Here is a 21,758-nt window from a genome sequence, read left to right as displayed (position 1 = left end):
GGAATGAACTGGCAATCCTGGAGTGGCATGAAGAAAAGTAAGTTTTCTTTTGAGGGAACATTTGATTCAAAAGGGTATTTTATTTAAATTAACAGCCAAAGATAACATCCTAATATGTAAAACGCTACAGGCATTTAAGAACTTGTAGAAACTTTGTAGAAAGTAGGGAATGAGGAGCAAACCTTGTCTGAAGGACGATTATACCCAGCAGCAGGGGTGAGATTTAAAACTCACCAGCAGCTATTTCTGCTCTAATAGAAGAAGCACTGAGACAAATGGTGAGGCAGACGGCAAAATGAAGAGGAGACATAATCTGGCATGCACAATTAAAGGAACAGTTCACCAAAAAATGAAAACTGTCATCATGTATTTATTATAATCATCATGTTTGATGTCATTTGTCATTTTTGTGTCATTTTTTTCCATCAAGCACCAAATGAGAATTAAAAAAAAAAAATCTTTATGCAGTTATTTATCATACAGCTTCCCCAAGGGGGAAAAATTAAGGAAAATAATAAATGAATGGTAGAATTTTCATTTTTGGGGGGTGGATTTAACATATTAATAAACTCTAACCTCGGGCCGCGAATCTTTGATGAAAACCTTTCAGCCAGTTTCTCCAGACTGCGAGAATACTCCAGCTGAATCTCGGCTTTGCGTCGAAAAAACTCCTGCAGGTCCTGCAACAGCTGGATCCGAGCCTCTGATTGCTGCTCCAGGCACTTGAACTGCTCCACCAACTGATTACGGATCTCTGAGCAACAGAGTACACATAAACACATTAGTTTGACTCAGCACAATTCTGACATGTACATATACAAAGCTAGTTGGATTCAGATTTAGTTTAGACTTCAAATAGGCTAAATCCACTATTTAAACCATACAGCAACTGACCGAAGAATTTCCATGATTATTCCAGTCGTTTGTGACTACTGGATGCAAATGTTTTGGAATGCTTTTGCACTTTTTACACACATGGAACAATCATTTAGGTCACTCGCAAAACTTTGCAGTGTGTGTGTGGACAAAATATATTCCATCATCCCAGAGTATATATTAATCCAATACAGATATGAAGGAAAACAATCTACCACTTAATAGGAAATTTGTTCAAAATGGTAAGGGGAAATGGAGAAATACATATTTAGCACACCAAGCCAGAACCGTGCTTTGTCCTTTAATAAAAAAAGGGATGAGACTGAAATCCACACTTTTGTCATAATCTAATTTTTAGACTAGCTGTTCCTCACCAAACAAGAATTTTGAAGTAGTCATCCAACAACAAAGCTTATTAGTGAGGTTTCCTGGATTTATATATATATATATACATGTGTAAATACAAGCAAAACTGACTATATATACATATAGTGTATGTACTTTCTAACTGCTCAATGCAATTTCCTTAATCCAGAAGTTTCTAAAATACAAATGAACAAAAGGTTACAGTCACATTCTTAATGTAGTAGCACTTTCTGTTATTCAGAGAAACTAATATTTAAGAACAAGTTTTCACAGTAAAATACCTGACTTGCTGTTAATTGTAAAGTAAGGTTTCCTGCCACAAACAGAGCTGTTCCCTCAGAATTTAACTAACACAACAGAGAAGTACACATAGATCGTACACCAAGTGGCGTCCCTCAGGCAGCCAGGTTTTATGGTGTTGAAGCAAAGCTTCTTTCATGTGTCATTTCAAAGAGACCTCTATTGCTTCAAAGACTTCCTTTGAGAGAATATTTCATTATTTGAATTCCCTGCGCTTAGGTTAACAGAACAATTAGACAACAAAACAGTAGCTTGGCGAAGTAAATCAAGCCTGACACAGAGAAAGCTTGAAATCAAACACAACGTTAAGGTAGACAGCTTTACTGGAAATAAAATAAATCCACTGCGATACTGACTGAAGCAACACATCAGAGCTAACCCAGTCAAGTTGTCAAGTGTGTCAAATAACAGCGTTCTGTGGGTTTTTCACATATACAATAACACTTCTGAGCTACATGGGAAGAATTAACCATTACGCTCAACTGCATAGACTGTCATGGTGTTGAAATGGGAGGCGTTCTGTTTTCCTGTGATATTGTGCTGCGATGGTGAGCCACAGCGGAGCATGAAAATCTTCGGTTAACCACTGAACCTGGGACTTCCTTTAGAAGTGAGGACTACTGCCTGCTGGGACTATTTGTAGTAAAAACCAATGTGGGCCCTGTTTAGAGTTAGCTTACAAAAAAAACAAAAAACATGTTGATAGCGTTCTCTCAGACTCCCTGAAAACTTCTGCTTTTTCACGGTTTTTCTCAGCGTGTATTCATGTGACAAAACAAGGCAGCCAAGAGGAACGCCCCAGAAAAATCTGACACCATTTCGCATGAATAGCAGGCAGGACTTTTTTGAAAACCCTCTCGTAAAAGGAGTGGGTTTAAAAACCTGCAGCAGTGCGAGAGCTGAAAAATAGGTCATGTTGTAAGCAAGCTTCTCACGGAGAACCTGAGCAATTACAGATTTGTTTGCAAGAAAGAGGATTCCAAGTGCACTGCGATCACTCTGTGGCTTCACTTGATGTCTGGAACTCACAGCTGCTCTCGGAGGAGGAATGCTATGAATTTTGGCCTGATGTCCGTTCAGCCCCTGTATAACACTGTGAACTGGTTACTTTAGAAGCCCGGAATAACCTAAGAGGAGGATTTCTCTGGAATTCCCTCATCTGATGAGAACAAACTCTGTCACAACCTCTGCCTGCAAATAGCTGAAAGACTGTCACACGATGGTCGATGCACCCCTGAATTACACTTTAATATCAAGCGCACGAGTTAACCACCTGATTTCAATTAAAATAAACAGCCTGCCTTGCTTATTAGCAAGCTGTGACGACTAAGCCATCTGATTAAAAATGATGGATGATGATGGATCTCTGTTATAGAGTATGAATAAAAGCAGGGTCAAGAGCCAAAACTACACAAAAGATCATCTAATTTTACAGGCAACAAACCTTTAATTTAAAGGTTTTCTAACTGATACTATCTATCAAGATACTATCAATTATCTTATGTGCGTCGTTCATCTTCCCCTCCCCATAAACCATTTCCATCAGAGCCTTGGGTCTGTTTATATATACAAGGGGACTTGAAATAGTGTGTTATAGAGATTCCAGAAATGTTCTTTATAATTAAATCTCACAAAACTTGCCCTTAGTAGGTGTTGGTCTAAAGCTGTGGTTCTCAAATTGTGGTCTCCAGAAACCCTGGTGGTCTATACAAATCTATCAGTCTCACCCCGGCTGCATTTATCTACTCAATAATATTGTAAAATGTTAATATTACAAAATATTATTACAGTTTAAAATAGTTGTTTCCTATTTACATAAATATGGGGGCAAAGCTGAATTTTCTTTACTGTCATTTTTGATTAATTTCATACATCCTTGTTGAATAAAATTATTAATAAAAACAAAACTTGAACCCAAACTTCTGAACAGTAGTGTTGTAAAAATGCACAAACATTTGGCTGATTAATAAACTCAATTCATTATCTGATTGCATCAAATAATCTTTGGAAAAATATTTATTTTATCTGTCTCGTAGTATTTATGTACACAAGTATTTGGTCAAACTTCTCAGCTGGAGAACAAAGGGCAATCTAGTTAATTACAACGAAATAAGAACAAAACAGCAGTCTGGAAAAATTGAAGATAATTTGTACACCACTTGAAACTGCCGGTTAATTTGTTCTGAGGTAGTTTCTATTTTCTCCCAGATTTGAGCAGTTATGTGATCCAGAATCTTTCAGAAATCTGCAGAATTTATACACCCACCGTTCACTGTTTGTTCAGTCTTTCAGTCTGCTCGTTTATTAAATAACATGGCTAATTTGATCAGGCTTTCAGCTGCCATCAAGACTGCAGTTTCCTGAGCTCTGTTTAACACATTATACCATGCTGAAATCCATTCAGCAGTTTTTCTCCGAAAATCAGCACAGAAAATGTTAAAAAGGTCTACAGAATCCATCTGGGAGCAATAAAACAGTTAGTCCCTCAATCGTCTGAATGGTGCAACAAGATTCTTGCAGAGTTACTGAAGAAAATGTCTGTCTGTGGTGCTTTCTCATGCAAATACAAGGGTTCCAAATTTGATAGTTTCCATGGCATTGCCATACAGTTGCTAAGATGTTCGGAGTGTTTTTTTAGAACATTGCTATGCCGTTTCTAGGGTGTTCTGGGTGGTTTCTACAGTAGCAACCATGGCTGGACTTACCATTGGGCTTGAGTGGGCTGCCTTGTAGGGGGCCCCGCCTTTGCCCGTTTACGTTTGTTTGATTTGTTTGTTATATGCTAGTCAGAATTCAGAAATTATCAGCCGCACTTCCATTGCACACACAAGATAAAATGGGCCAGTCGGGGCTATAGCTTACAACTCGATTTCTAGGCCACAATCAAAGAGCATAAACTGGTGTTTATGATTATTTCACAAAGAGGAAGGACACATGCATTGAATCGTGTACTGATTGGTTTGTTGTCACAAGGCTACTCTAAACAGCTTCATTAAGCCTTTAGCCCCAAAGAGGACACATTTAGAAAGCTAATGATACATTCTCAAATGTTCACACCTCATTTCTTTACAGAGGATAATTCTATATTACTATTAGGTCTGGTAATTTAACCAATTAATTACATTGATTAATTAATTATGGAGAAAAATAACGCCTTAAAATTAACGCATTTGATGCACTTGCCCGCCCCAGACATATGTGGAACATCTGCAATTTCATACAGTCGATTGATGACTATGATGACTAGATATGAGGCAAAGCAACAACTTACTGCCTGACGGAGCATCCCTAAAATTCAAGATATGGAGCAAAATGGCTGTTTGAGATTGTGTCTCATATTTACATCACATAGTTAAGAAATATCACACAAGCAGTAGGCTAAGTGCAATATCACACTAATGCAAATTTGATACTCATCTTATACAACAGTTCATTAATAAGTTAATATCGTGTTCATTTAGACACAATGTTGTCTGTTTTGCTCAATTTTGTCAACCAGAAGATAAAGACAAATCAGAACTGTTCATCTCCGAACAACCCACAGAGGCATTTCATTTCTTAATCAATGCGCTGGATTTGAAGTGGCGCTGCACAGACCGATCGGTGTGTGACATCAAAGTACCGCGAGAGCGATTCAAAAGCACAAGGAGTGTCTGCTCTAAGCTCCTGCGGTACTTTGATGTCACACACAGATCAGTCTGATGGTGATGATCTGTTTCTAGCCAAACAAGCCAAATTATTCAATGAACCATTTATAAAGAACCATTTACTTCACTCCTAAATGAATCAGCCATTTGAACGAATCAAATTAATGAATAAATAAATGACTCGATGACTTAATCATTAAGACATTACCACCATCTACTGTCAGTTTTTAGTTTATTATTTAGAGTATCATTTCATTAAAGAAATAATTTCAAATTTTAATAGTAATAATAATACAATTAACAAAATAAATTATTAAGATTAGAGTTCACCCAACCAAAAATGACAAATATATCAACATTTACTCACATGGTCCAAAAGAGTAGGCTATATGTAATAAATTGTTTTACTACTTTTTGTAATGCCTGATGCTTTAAACAACAATGACTTTAAATTATCTTTTAGGAGTAATTTCTCAAAATTCGATGTGCAATTAATTAGATTAATTAATCACCACATCATGTAATTAATTGTATAAAAAAATTAAATCGCTTACCAGCCCTAATTACTATATTAATGTTCCACTAAATTATGCAATCATCTGATGAGTTTTGAGCCAGATCTCTCGTCTTACTGCCATTACACATAGTGGGGGTAAAATGTCATTGAAATGATTTTAATAAAAAAAAATTAAAAAAAATAGCAATTTAGTTATAGATATGCCTATGATATAGGACGTAGCCTATATTACAGCTGCGCTATCGCAAATATATAATAAACAACAACCTACGGAGTAACTTTAATACAGAAAATTCCGCTTTGCTCCGTCAGAATGAAAATAGAACAAACAGCAGAACCTGACATAAGAGGACACAGATATGACAATAACTTTTATAATACTAATAAGCCAACATCTCTGGCTTTTTTTTTGTTTTTTTGCTCAAAGTCATTTCAGGGTTTTGATTTCTTAATGTTCTTAATGTCTTAATGATGTTTATTATATTATGAATATTTCATATTACTTTTAAACTTTGACTATAGCCTAGACATTTTACATATTTATTGCACTATTTATTAACCTCAAAGCATATGTTTGTTTATTTTGTTTTACTCCATAATGATCTTCTCTCTGAGGGCATTTGTAGTTTAGGTATAGGGCCCAAACATAACCTCAAGCCCAGGGGCCCCGCCCCCCAAGTCCTGCCCTGGTAGCAACCACCCAGAAGACCCTACAAAGTACAAACCACTTAGCAAATTATTCCACCGCAATAATATTGTATCCTGATCCCAAGATATGAATTTTAGAATGCAAATTGGTTATGTTTTTCCCATTTTAATATCTTGCTTAGCAAAGCAGAAGCAGAATCTTAGGGCCCTTACATAGTCAATGCGAGAAACGCGAGCAAGCAACGCGAGCAAGCAACGCGAGCAAGCAACGTGAGCGACGCGCTCACTTTCATAGTCTAAACAGTGGACGCAAGCGTCACGGGCGATGCGTGTATGCAATACACCGCTCACGCAACAGGGGGTAGTAGAGTCGGGGTGATATTAGTAGAGTCGGGTTGCATGATATTCAGATCAAACCTTCTTCTTCTGTAAACACTATATACTTGAATTAATGTACAATACTTGCAATGTCGCCCCCACCGACAACGCATAGTATTGCGTGCATCGGCGCGTCGCGTATCAAAAAGAAGGACGACACATTTGGCTACGCACCGACGCATAATGGCGGCCGAAGCATAACGATGCGTAGCCTCGGGGACGCGTATGCGTACAGATGCGTTGACTATTAAACGGCCCTTAAAACAGTCAAGTGATACAGTGAGAAACCTTTTTCAAAATACATTATCTGACAAAACCCTCACAGTTTCAACAAGTAATGAGTTAAAATCTTCCACGCACCATTTGAACAATAATTTATTAAAGGGGGGGTGAAATGCTATTTCATGCATACTGAGTTTTTTACACTGTTAAATAGTTGTATTCCCATTCTAAACATGCACAAAAACTCACAAATTGTTCCCAAAATACTCCTTCCGGTTTGTCACAAGTTTCGGAAAGTTTTTTTCGAGTATGGCTCTGTGTGACGTTAGATGGAGCGGAATTTCCTTATATGGGTCCTAGGGCACTTCTGCCGGAAGAGCGCGCGCTCCCGTATAGCGAGGCTGAGCACAGACATTTCACTGATCAGAGCGATTCACTGATCAGAGCGAGAGCGTCGCGAAAAGTCACAAAAGAAGTGTGTTTTTGGTTGCCAGGGCAAGACAACCCTGCACAGATTACCAAAAAAAAACAGCATTAAGGGACCAGTGGATGGAGTTTATTTTTACAGAGCATCAACACTGAAAGCACTCCGTTCTCTGGACTTTGCATATATAATGCATTTATTTTTGTATTATTAGATTCTATTAAAGACTTTCTATCTTTTTATCGTAGGTGCTACTCATCCATAGATCTCCTAATTTCTCGATCATTACACACATTGATAATCCTCTACAGACACACAGTGTATCAGATGCTGTTGAGGCAAACTCTAAGGACAAAGAGAAGACTGACATATAGTCAAAGGAAATATTTCAGAATATGGTAAAAGGTGTTATTTACTGGTCATCTGTTTGCCACTGTCTTTTAAAAACATGTGAAGGCATGTCAGGGAAAAATACTAGGAAGCATGTTTGGTTACCAACATTCTCCAAAATATCTTCTTTTTTTGGACAGAGTGTGTGGACGTCCACAAGCTTTATGTTACATTAAACATCTTGCTTTCTTTAAAGCATGGTTCAGTTTTAATTTTCCTTCCATTCATCTTTGTAATCTTTAAACAAAATTGAATAACTTGGTCTAATTTTGAAACAATTTTTATTTTCTGCAGACATCACTTAGGCCCAATCCCAATTCTACCCCTTAGCCCTTCCCTTTTCCCCTACCCCTCCGTTTCGCTCATTCACGTGAATGGGTAGGGGTGTCTCAATTTTCTTTTGGTTTGAGAGGTAGGGGTAAGGGGAAGGACCAGATAGCCCTTCAAACGAAGATTTTTCGGGACCACACTTCAAACGATGGGGTATGAATTATCCCGGCAACATGAATGCTACAGGAAACAAAAAAACACCTAAATGTAAGATTTGTTGGCATAAATAAAGATTTTAACGAAAAGTAATCATTTGTTTTATGTGACATTCAATTTTGAGTTCATATTAACGGTCATGTTACTCAAAGAAATGTTAGCAAAAAAATCGCTAATATTTGCTTATGTCATATCATTACAGACTGCACGATAGTGCCACAGCACAGCATATGTCTGATCAGGGCGATAACTGCCGTAGACATAATTAGAAATCGCTAAACCGAGAGAGAAAGAGAAATGGAAGTTGCGTCTATTCACGTCTGTGCGTACATTTTTTGAGTGAGTTTACTTAAAAACAGCGATTGTATCCTGTCGTCGTTGGAAAATATAATGTAGCGATTCAGTATTTAAATTGTATTTAATAAAAGTCGTGGGGCAGCGTTGACAAGTTTATTTTCTCCTGGATGTGTGAGCCGCGCGATTTCCGATATGTGATAATTTAACTAAATACTCCTTGGAAAAACTGTAACCCACATTATTCAGCATTTTTCTACCAATGCATTATGGATACAGCTTGTAGCAAACAGTAGCAGGATCAGCATCTTTTCCAATCACTGCTCACTGCTAACCAATAGGAGCCCAACCACAGGATGCATGAGCAGGTGCAGGTTAAGCAGGGGGCATTTTCAAACAATATTTAAATCTTTGATGGTGTTCTCTTTCACTTCACCGTTCCCTCACTTTCCCTCTCTCACTCCACCTCTCAGCACCCCTTTTTCTCCAGCCATCTGTAAAGCAAGTCCACTGCAGCAGTTTTTCAGAATTCACACCGAAGGTTGCATAACACACACCAGAGGCAATTAACTTCAAACTGAATCTGATAAAACCGCCCACTGGTTCCATTAAGGCCCAATTGTTAATGACAGCAAACCTGAACTCAAGAGCCCATTAGTTATCTTATTATCCCAATACAAGGAAAGGTGAAAACAGAAGTATGATGCAAGATATGGATCTTTCTTGTGGAAAATGTCCAGCACTCTAGAGAACAGATCTATAGGTGGCATTTGAGCTTTAAACCATCTTCTTAACAGTATAGGGCTTAGCAGTCCATCATCAGCCAAACAGAACTCTTGAAGAGTCACTTTAAAAGGCCACAGATTTATGTTTATACATTTATAGTGGACTTATATACATTATATTTGGCTGCCATGATGGCATTTATATGATGCTATTTGCCCCATAATGACTGAGATCATTTATGTGGCATCATTCTTCAGAGCAACAACATTTGATGGGTGTTTATATAAGGGCAGACAGATAGATCATAGCTATCCAGCTATAATGGAGTACCAGAAACACAACCACAATGCAAAAAAAGCTAATATGAAAGCAAATATATTTAAATAGCAAATATATATATATATATATATATATATATATATATATATATATATATATATATATATATATATATATATATTTTTTTTTTTTTTTTTTTTTTTTAATTCACCATCAAAAACAGAGCATTAACAGAACAGTAGTTTGAGGCCAATAAACCTAAAATGCTTCTTTTTTTTTTAAAGCAAAAAAAAAAAAAAAAAACTCACCAAGGATGTATTTATTTGATTAAAAAATATTTAAAAATACAGTACAAATTTTTATTTTATTTTATGGAGAACATGATTTTATTTATTTGATGAATAGAAAGAATAGAAAGAACATCATCAATTTGAACTAGAAACCTTTTGTAATATATGTCTTTACAGTCACTTTTGAACAATTTAATTCAAAAATAAAAAATCTAAATGACACCAAACTTTTGAATGGTAAGTATCTAGAAAACAGTGAATAGATTATTGATAACAAAGAGTATTTTAAATACATTAAAATATTGACTGATATCAGTAAACCAATAATAATTTTCATAACAGATAATAAATGGCTGAAAATACAATTATACACTATTTTGCCTAAATAATCAAATAAAATCATTATAAAATCAGTTGATACAGGTCAAATTAGGCATCACAACATGAAAAACATAATTCCTTTTGTAGTATGAAAAACAAAAAGATTATATTTAACAGCAATATGAAATTGAAGTTGTTTCAAAAAAGAAGCAAAAAATAAACACACATACACACCATACATACTCAATATTATAATTCCTGATTAAAATCCAATTAGTCTCACACAATCTTTAGATTTCTCAGCACATTCAGAACATGAGCGTGTGCAAATGTCTTCCTAACTCCACATGGAAAGTCTATTTAACATCTGCACTCCACGGCTGATGCAGAGAGCCGGGGACATCATTTAACTGAAATTGGGTACATGAGACAATATTGCAGCAATATTGCTGTCCAGAAAGAGGATAATGTAATTCTGTCCTTTTGTTCAAGCAGACACATCCAAAACACACATAAATACATGAATACAAAGAAACACACACACGCAGACAAACACACCAGCTTCCCATGATCTGTTTAACACATTGATTTCTCCTCTCCAGCTGAAGTATTACCATCAGCATCCTGTGCCTATTATAAGATCTGGCTTCTTAGAGAACTTGAGACATGTCCCTTTTAGAGCTGGGCCTTCAATCACAGCTGTCTCCATGCCAGTCCCACTCATAGAGAAAAATGACCGTATACTGTCTCCACAGCAACACGCAAGGGTATTCTCCCGGGAAAAGGTCTGAAGAGAGATGGAGGGAGCCAAGATGTTGAAATCTGCACATTTACATGAGGCAACATGACAAGACAATCATCTGACCTCTTTTGTTCCTGGCTACGTCTTGTGTGGCACCAATTTATAGCCTTTTTACCTCCAGCTATACAAAATGTCAAAACTGCAGTGTTCATTTGCAATTATGTCAGTTGCTGGTTAAGAGCATCTGGGTAAAGACAAAGAATATGAACAACACCAGCCATCCACACAAATCTGGATCCTTTTATACTGGCTATAATGCAACAAAATAGAGAATTTAATTTCAGTTTTATTAGAAAAAAAACTAACTGCATTGTTGCTTACTTCTGTAGAGTGAAAAACCCTGGACCTGAAGCAAACCCAGCCGCTCTGGTTTAAATAATTCACTACAGTCAGGTCTGGACTAGGACAGAATGCATATGTAGCATGACATAGGCTTCTAACAGGCGGTCTAGCACAGTGGGGCAATTTCATCACAATGGAATGATTCAAGATATGATTAATATGCTCTTCAGAATGCAGACTACCTCAGAGATTCCAGAAAACTGCAATGTAAAAATAGCCTCCTAGCCGCATCAGCCTGGCTTTATATTATCAACAGTCCTGCACAGAGCAACAAAGAGGTCGATTCATAAAATGCCTTACAAAATGACTTTCACAAAGTGCTGTCAATGCTGTCAAAATTACCATGTTATACCATATGATTGTGTGTGTTTTTTTTTTTCAGTTTAACACATTAAAAATATTTGATGCAATTAACGCAGGGCCGGAGCTAGGGTTGGCCATGCCACTTACGACTTGCATCTGTCTCTTTTTGCTTGAAAATAATAGTATTTATTTAGAAGCAGAATGTCTTTATGATCACATAAAACGGGAGACTTTACAGACATGCAATCCAACATCAACTCAGCATCAGGTCCTTGTCAAACGAGCGCAGAAAAGATACAGGTGATGAGGGAGCTTCAGTAGAACAACAGTGAACTGCGGTCAGATGAGATGTGGTGAGGCCATATGTCGCTAAAAATAAATTATCCTGTCCTGTCAGCCGTTATACTGTGCTTGTAGCACGCGCTCTTCAATTACACGCACAATTGCAGTGGTGCGCGCGGTTTATAATTTGATATTAAAGCGCAAATGAAACTACAAACATGCAATGTCAAGGTCAAGGTATGTTGTCAGTTAGGTCAAGAAGTTACCAAGAAGGCAATTAAAGCTGCCTTAAATATGTGCATGCATGTAGGTATTTATTATATATGAGTCACATTTAAGAACATGTCTCTGAAATGCAGTGGTTTTCAAAACTGTCCTGGAGTAGCCCAGCACTGTCTCACTCATCTAACACACCCGATTCAACTCGTCAGCTCATTAGTAGAGACTTTAAGAACTGAAGTAGGTCAGAAAAGCTAAAGAGCTGTGAGAAAATATGATGTGTGTTAGATCTGCATCATGTTCAGCAGCAGCAGCTCTTAAAGCAGCCAAATTAACAACAACAACAAAAAAAACAGCTTCTGCGATGTCTATTAACCGAAGAACAATAATAAAAAAAGAGGAAATCAAAAACTTTATCTATAATTAATTTCGAATCTAATGTAACTTTATTCAATTTATGTGCAGGTATATGTCCTACTTGCTGAAGGGCACAGGTAAATATAACATTTATTATAGGGTTTATGTTAAGATTGTTTTTAAGCTCACTTAAATTAGAAGCTGTTATTTTTTAAAGTCTAATAAATGCAAAAATTACTGGCTCGCAATTATAACATAATGTTTAATCATTATAGTCAATGGGTTAATATTAGGAAAAAGAAAGAAATTTCCTAGAGATATCAGTAGTATAAGTATCAGTGATACTGGCCTTCAGTTATAAAAAAAAGATGCCATTAAAAAATTAATATATATTAAAATATACTGTCTTTATTGTTTCCACATCAATTTGAATATTTTTTATATAGACCTTGTAAATGTCATAAGACTTTGACAGTATGAAGTACTTCTATTGGAAGTTTTTGGGGCTGACAGTCTGAATTGCCATTCTCTTCAGCAAAAACTCATCCTGGACATTCTTCTAAATATCCTCATCTAGTTTCCTCCGGAAATTGAAAGCAGTACATTTAGATTTTTGGGGTGAATTATTCAGTTTTCTGTTAAACTGATTTTACCTGGAAGCTATAGATGGCCCTCAAGAAGACAAACCATGCCTGCATTTGACTTTCTTCTTTCTGAAGAACATCCAGACTGCAGTAGGTCAATAGTGTCAAACGAGCCAGTAGGTCTCTAAATAGTGATGGTAAGCAGTCCGAAAAAAGGTCTGTCTACCATTAACAAACCTTTGTTTTGACACAGGAAACCAAAACCACAGCCTAAAGGAGTTAAAACACATCATCACTTAGCAGTTACCACAACAAGAAAAACCTCTGATGCAAGCTAGGCTAGTTTAATGATAGGCAAACTCAAATGACGCAACGGGCAACCATGCTTATTTATCCAGACCAATCTAGTCAGCTTATAAGCTAACACAATTTATAGATTTGGCATCTGAGTTCCATTATGGCTACCTTCAGGCTGTGTAGAGCTTATCAATGATCATTTGGAACCATATCTTTCCAGAGAACAGAGTAAGTCTCTCATAGTCTATGGCAAGATTTCATTGGCCAAGGCCCGCCAATGAGGCCATTTGACCGACATGTCAAACAACCAATCACCGTTCATTTCATTCAGCATCACGTTTCGGTGGGGTGGAAATGTCGCCACAATAACAAACTCTCACAATATGTGTATATATACTATAATATATAATATATTACACAATGTATAAAACTTTTGGATGTATTTTAAAGGTTCTATGTATATACATGACATACTTTTGAATATCCAGCATTTAGTTGATCCTGATAAGCGCTCGTCGTCAGTTGTAAACTTGACAGTTTTCTTCTTTTTTCATTTCTTCTTTCATAAGGGGATTTGGCGCCACAGGATTTTTGTTTCCAGCTAGAACGTTAAAGAACGCGACAAACACATCTCCCTAAAATCCTGTATAATTCAACCAATCCGATCATGACTTCGACACCCCTGAAGTTTTTGCACTTTTGTGTCCCATAAGCATCAGACGTTTAGCCAACGGTCCGTGGGTGTGATGTCTGAGGCTGAGACTAACCCACAGTCTGTTCCCAACCATCTGATGCATACTGAATACAAAAATGGCAAGAACTGTCTGAAAATTTGCAGTTTCATTTTGGATTGCACCTTTTTGGAGTTGGACTGTTTGCAAGGTTAACACAATGTGCAAATCTTTGAAAAATACTAAGATGTGTTAGCACTAGCAGGCAAACTAAATTTCCACAACCATAATTGCATAATTGCACACGCTGTTTTCTTCATTGGATTTATAAAATTGGTACTTTTGATGGCTACAAAAATGTCCTTGATTTTCATCAGTGTTCTTCAGCCTGGTTGTGAAAAGACATTGCCAGTGAAGTTATTTAAATTGCCGTTTTGAATGTTTTTCCCTTCGCAACAGATCGATTATTGTGGCATCTATCAACTATTTTAGAAAAACCCTAAAAAGCACAAAAACTGCTTTTCACGTACAGTAGAAGTAAAATAAATAAATAAAAAGTACACTAGACTGTATGACAACAGTCCAAACTCTTAATACACAAAACTAGTGTATCTCCATGTACAGTTTTGCCATTCATATTCAAAATTGCAACCTGTGTCCAAAATATGCCTACTTTCATTCTATATAGTAGGCAAAATAAATAAAAATATGAAAGTCCCTCATATTTCCTAATCCATTTTATTCATAAAACGTGGCCAAAGGAGAAGATTTGTGAATGACAGTAAAGTTATGCAACTGATGGCATAGGTTACATGAAAATGACAACATATATCTGAAATTTCATTTATACTATACATATTATAATAATTTTAATGTTCGCAAAGCATGTTTCAAATCAAATGTAGTCCCTATTATACAATATTCGATTATGGATGCAGTGACTAAGACATATGCTAAATAAAACCACTACTAATAACATCCTGTGTTGGGGTGCATTTGGACTGTCCTGCCCCACTTCTGAAAGAGGCAATGGGAAGCTGGCAGACACTCACTGCCAAACCGTGACCCATTACATAACACACTCCCTGTCCAGACGCTCTGATTATGACAAGACTGAAAAGGAGAGAGGACAAGCAGGAAACAGTCCCCATCCCTCGCTCTTCTGCGTGAGGGGAAAGATTAAAAAGTCTAATTCTGCCGCTCCAGCTATTTCTCCACTTGGATCCTCTCTGTTTAAATGCAAATAAAGCTGTGTGGCAGTTTGAATGGAGGTGAGGTCCACAGCCCCTGGCCTTTCTGGGGCCCTTAAAAGTATTAATTAATAAGCAACAAGTTAATCATAAATCAAGGGTGAAGGGTCTCAGACAATTTCTAAAGAATATATATATATATCTGTAGTAGTTGATCCATTACGTGTCCATTTCCATTTTTAATCCACAGATAGGAAATATTATCATATTAAATAAAATAATTAATGTGAATCAGATTATAATATGAAACTAAATTAGGTTATAAAAATTAATGACTGAATATTGGTTAGTGTTGTTTTTGTCCGGTGGACATCCTTGCACAAGACTTTGATTGAATATTAGTTGCTATGGCAATAGTGATTGTCTGCTTGCATGGAGAGTGAATGGGACAGGCATTCTATGAATCACAGAATAACATAACTGTACAGCACTAAGCAGCCCTGCACAAACTATTGAGTAGTGTGTTCGTCTGTGAGTGTGTTTTTGTATGGTAGGACCATGAATCACTGCCGGCCACTTGGCCTGGACCACATTAACCTGTCATTTACATTCCTGCTGCGTGATGTATGGTCAAATGTGGTCTCCAACTAAGCTTTAGAGCAGGTATTTCAATTTACAAGCCACTTATGATGAAAAAAGTTAAAACAAAAGGGAAAGAAATAAGACACTCAAGCACAGATGTTTCCCAGTTGTGTTACAATAACAAGACTAGGTCTACTAGTTTATGTAAAGCTTTTCTTGTATTTAAGAATCCCCTTTAAAACATTGTTGCCACAGTCATACACATTCAGACCAACTATCGATCAATCTTTGACTACTGTCATATCTCACATTGTTTTAGAGTCCTGTATAAGCAATTCTACATGGCTTCAGTAAGAGAAAATTCAATGACATGCATTTTAACCCCAGAAAGAATCTAACACCTGAGAAAATAAAACAAGAGAAAGTTGGCGGATGAATATTTCATTTTATTTCCTTAGTAGAGAGATTAACTAGCGAGAAACTTTGTGCATAACTCATTTGCTTTCCAACTGAAATGTTTTGAAATGACTAGAACAAAAAGAAGTCTGAGACAAAACCAAAAAAAAAAACTGGTAGAACTTGTTGTAAAGAATTTTCCTCGTACACAAGAAACTAGCTATCACATTTAAAAATAGCCAAAAACTAAAACTCACCCCAATGTCATTCCAAATCATTTTCTTTTCTATGTATTATATAGAAACGTAAGCATGTAGCAAAATTTCCAAGCTGCTCTATTTCCATACAACATAATAGACAGTAACCAGGGACTGCTAACTTCCAAAGGGAGCTTGTCCATATCGGTTCTTTGTAGTCATCAGACACATGAGGACCGATAGCATTTAAATTCACAGATGTTGAATCTGGTGTGAAGCATCTCAAGGCACCAATTTCTGCAAACACAAATGTGATTTGAACACAGAAAGCTCTCAATATGGCTTCAGAAGACTTGAATTACAGTGTGTGACACTTATTGACTATTTTCCAGATGTTTTTCACTGCTTTTTGTCCATTTTGGGGCTTAAAGGTACAAATCACCATTTATTTTCCAAGAACATCCTAGAATCTCAGACATTCTGTCATATAATCTCTTTGCGTGTTTCACTGAAGAAAGAAAAAAAAACACAGTTGGAACAACAACATAAAATGATGGGGGGAAATGTAATTTTGCATGAATTATTCTTTAAAGAGTCTTGTCAACACTGTTATTAATATTAGAACTATATTAATGACTTTTTTTGTGTTGGGTTGGAATTATATTAACTTTAGCACCTTTGGCCTGGATAAGTGAGATAATTTGATTGTCGAATACATGTAAATAGAACATTTCGTGTATTTGCATTTGACCCTCTTCTGTACTCATCTTGACAGCTTGAAAAGCTCCTGCGAATTTTAAAACATTAATTATGCAATTTGCATGTGCATATGTCAGAGGCGCAATGCTTCTGTTTAATTAAGCAAGGTTCCATGTGGAAAACATGCATGAGCAGGGAGTGGGCGATTTTATGCTAATTTACTCTCAGCTGCTCGTAAGGATTGTTTATCATCTTAACAGGGTATTTCACCAACATGCATATTGTGCTAGTTTTTTGCGCAGTGATTGGTTTGCGATGGACGGGTCATTTTAGGTCTGTATCAGAAAACTTGTAATGAAATGCATTTTTAAATCACTTCTGTCACACCGTGAGTTATTGCTACCGGGTGGATTCATACGCTAGAGATGGAAGTTATCAGGATGATTTGGTGATTACTGCTCTGTTATTCACATGGTGATTTGACTGTGTAGTATGCATTGATGAGGACTATAATTGGAATGAATATCATTACCAATATGACATCATAAATGAAAACTAAAGGTGATCATTAGTATTTGTGGCCCCTTGGGTTATATAAGTTTCTCTTAAAAGGTAAGTTGCAAAAAATGAAAATTCTGTTATAATTTACTCACTCTCATGTGATAAATTTCAGTCTTATTCACTAATCTGGTTTAATATAATTCAAGAATTATACACCTATTTTGAATATTTTTTTTAAATGCAATTTATTCCTTTGATGGCAAAGCTGCATTTTCAGCAGCCATTACTAATATACAATCATTCTAATATGCTGATTTGGTGCTCAATTATTATTAGAATGATTTCTAAAGGATCGTGTGAGACTGGAGACCGGAGTAATCTTTCAAAAGATTCACCCACAATGTTTAAACAACTCATCTCTTCCCTCTGCCTCTTTCTTTTTTACTCATTCTTTTTTTTGTACTTGATTTTGCTTTACCCTTCATCTTTTTGATCTTCATTCTTACATAATTCATTGTGACTTTAAAGTTGCTTAGCTGTTCCCAACCACATTTTCGTACATTATGTAGGTGAAATGTTCTGTGATGATTATATATGCGGCCCTTCACCAGCTCACGTCTCTGAATCTCCACTTAACATCTTTTCCTTCACTACCATTCTCTAGGGTTTACATCAACAAAGATGGTAGGGAAGTTTGTGTTAATGTGTCAATATGTCACTTTTGTTTCCCATTTAGTTTTATGAAAATTAGCCATTCTAAAGCTGATATATGGAAATGTATATTTGATTGTCATATGCACCAAATGTTTAAGTGAATGTTACAAACAAATGCATCAATATAACACAAGTGAGATGATTTTGACCACATCAAGATTATCTGGTTGTTGTTTTTTTATCCATTCAGACAGCTATGGTAAATTGCTGTGGTGAAAGGAAATTAAAGGGTCGCCACTAGCTAACACAGGGAGTCCATCTGGCATTAACAAACCACTTTGTGTCATTCGTAGCTTGCTGCTCAAAAGGCTAATGATTGAAGATAAAGCTCATTACTATTCCAGACTACATCTCCCTCGTGTAACCACCAGATCTGGATTTGACAAAGACCATCTATGGTCTGTGACCTTCTGAATTTAAAGATCACCAAATGACATGTGTTACCAACACCAAATACTGTACCAAACCAATACCTGGAACAAAATGAAATACTTCATAATAATAATAATAATAATAATAAAAATATGTAAACATAGTCTATAAAATGGAGCAACATGGAAAATAATAATAATAATAATAATAATAATAATAATAATAATAATGTATTATTATAAAATATATTACATTACAAAATGTAAAAAATATATATTTAAAATATAAAATCTTTAAAATTATTTAATAAAAAATTATTTAAATTATTAAATAATTTAAAAATTAATTTAAAATTAAAATTTGTATATATTACTACAATTAATGTTAGCAAGTTCAGCTGGATTTATACGTATTCTGACATTTTCTAAATTCTTTGGTACCATTTCATTACAGATGGGGGATGGGCTGGGCCACATTTTAATGTTAATGGCATTTGTTCAAGAAGAGAGTGGCAGTGTTATAGATCACAACAGTTATTGGACGGGCACCTCAAGAGCCATGTGGCCTTCTCAAACACTGAGGAGCAAGACTCTCTTTTAACAAAAGCTACTCAAGCGAGAATCACATCAGAGACATTTAGTGTGAAGGGTTCCTCGAGGAGAGGAACAGACTTTGTAAATCCCATTGCAGATTCAGTGTGCATCACATTACACTTAATCCTTGAAATTCAGGACGGCAAGTTTTAAATGCTGAATATTAATAAAGCAAACTGGGAGAAATTCCCAAACCCTGCTCTGCTGCATAGCCAGGCTCATTTTAAATGGACACGACTGAAGTGTTTGTCCAGTTAACCATTAATAATTTATAACTATTTTCAGTTATTATTCACCCTTTCTATCGGATTTACAAATAATCCAGCCCCTCAGTTAAATGGCCAGAGTCTTTTGAACCTTCACAATCATTATTGAGTAGCCAATCAATGAACTGTTTCTGCAATGACAAATATACACTTCAGACACTAGAGCTGTTAAAAAGCTTAGTGAATGGACACATAGTCAAACACCAACTGTCATTCAGGTCCACTGAGGGGAAAGTATCTTGTAAACGTATATATATCATCTGTGCATCTCATTCACAACAACAGATCACCATCTAAACATACTCACTTACTAGTATACCTGCCTTCTTTACATACACAGTGAATATATATAGGTCTTCATTTTCCCTCAATGCATAAAAAAGGTCCAGTAAACTGTAAACAAAGGAGAAGAATTAACCAAGCCCGCTGGTCGCCTTGAAGTTCCACCCATCTGTGCAGAGAGCAAGACACTACAATACGCCATTCTACCCAGCAACAAAAACCCTCACCCAAGCTTCTCCTTTCCACCAAAACACAATGTGTGCACAAACAATGAATGTGCAGAACATTAACAGCAGGAATCTATGTGCAACGGCGCATGTGTCACTGCAATAAAACACATTTGAATTGATCAAACTGCACAACACGTGTCAACAGAATCAAAGTTACTGATGTTGTTATTCTTGGACCCATTTTTGACATGAGGAAGGGACAGATGGCTACAAAGCAGCAAGGACATCCCGCCCAACTATTGCACAATGCAACTTCAGCCAAACAAACACAATCTCAAACATTGGGGTTAAAATGGCAGCAAGGAGTTAAAATGAGATGCAGTCAGGTCTTGATGCACAAATGCCAAGCCATTACATGGACTTTATTGCTGTCCTGTTTATCATACACTAGTATGCCAGTTGCTACTGCTAGCATTGCATCTCACTAGTAATCTCATTAGGTATGTAATGACTAGTCAGAATGGCTACTTTAAAGTAAAATCAAAACTGTTACTAGTATTACAGTTCCACTAGTAATACATGTAATTCACATTAGTGCCAAACAAGTGCTAGTATGTAAAAAATAACTGCTATTAATGTCAATACTAGTAACTATTGGGATAGTTAGTAATAACAATTAAGAAATACCAACTACACTAATACTAAAATAATAGTTACTAGCACAACGGACGCCACAACAACTGGAAAAAAACACAGTATTAGTTGGAAGTGAATAGTTGATGTCAAAGATGCAAAAAACAGTGACCAGTAATGGACTAGTTACATGTCACTGTTGGGATAGTGATGACTGGTAGCTAAAGAATAAATACTAGTAATGAAAAAGTACTAATGATTAACCTAACAGTGTGGCTACTAGCATCTAATCAATTAGTATGCTACTGGTTTTAATACTAGTTAAATGGATGAGTGCTAGGAGCACAAAAATAGATGCAAATTTTAAGGAGTAAACGTTATTACGGCTTGAACCAGTCATCTTTGTTTATTTAGAGAAACAGGTTATGAATCGGATCAATATAAACATGTAAGTATCTCGCTACAGGCCAAGTGAAATGATGTTCATCTGAACTCCTCGGATCGATTCGTAACAGGCAAGCATGCATACCTTTCACTTGCGTTTCATACTCCGCAATGATTTCCTTGTCCTTCTTAATCTTCGTCTGGGATGACATTTTTCTTGAGGTATAAATGTAGAATCCAGTGATATGCTGAGCCTTGCGCGCAAGCTCCCGATTCTCACAGTTTGCAGCTTTCCCCCTTTCTTCCCCACCAGTACCTATCAGAAGTGTCCTTCAATTTACATCTGCTGGTAATCCTGATACTTTCCCCTTCAGAAAGCAGCACAAATACAGCTGTAAGCAGCCCGGGCACACCTGCGCTTTCTCAGATCCGATCCCTCGCGTTCAGAAGAGCTGCTGGGCTCGGGGAGAGGCTGCTCCTCCTTGCTCAAGATCTGCCATCTGAACTGACTGAAGGAAATACAATTCCTGCCTACAAGAGGTTACGGTAGGAGTGATGCGGCGTTGCGTATGTGCCCATGCCGTTTATGTGGTTCTCAGGTCCGAAGAGTTGAAATGGCATAATCTGAGCTCGACTGGGCTCCGTTGCATTAGAATCCCAGCAGCAAAGCAAAGAACAGAATAGCGCCCGAGCGTCGTACGAGACTCCTCCTATTGTCGAATTCAGTCCCTCAACCAATCCAATCAGTTCCATATATG

At 36.6% G+C, this 21,758-nt stretch overlaps 1 protein-coding gene across 4 annotated transcripts in view; it reads right to left on the bottom strand.

Annotated features, from left to right (window-relative positions):
- The window catches only part of LOC113050447 (SLIT-ROBO Rho GTPase-activating protein 3-like), a 71,993-nt gene extending 50,277 nt beyond the window's left edge, over positions 1–21,716 (bottom strand). For 3 of the 4 annotated variants that reach the window (XM_026213409.1, XM_026213410.1, XM_026213408.1), the window contains exons 1-2: positions 21,146–21,715; positions 577–754 (exon numbers count right to left, since the gene is read on the bottom strand). In XM_026213409.1, coding sequence (XP_026069194.1) covers positions 577–754; positions 21,146–21,212 — 245 coding nt within the window. In that variant the 5' untranslated portion in view covers positions 21,213–21,715. Of the gene's footprint in view, positions 1–576; positions 755–21,145 lie in introns of all 4 variants that reach the window. The other variant, XM_026213407.1, reaches the window with a different exon arrangement.
- Positions 21,717–21,758: the final 42 nt, after the last annotated feature.

The sequence above is a fragment of the Carassius auratus genome, chromosome 31, assembly GCF_003368295.1.
Source record: "Carassius auratus strain Wakin chromosome 31, ASM336829v1, whole genome shotgun sequence".
In the NCBI taxonomy this organism is placed as follows: Eukaryota; Metazoa; Chordata; class Actinopteri; order Cypriniformes; family Cyprinidae; genus Carassius; species Carassius auratus.
Note: the sequence above shows the minus strand (reverse complement) of the source record. Positions and strands in the feature narration are given on the sequence as shown.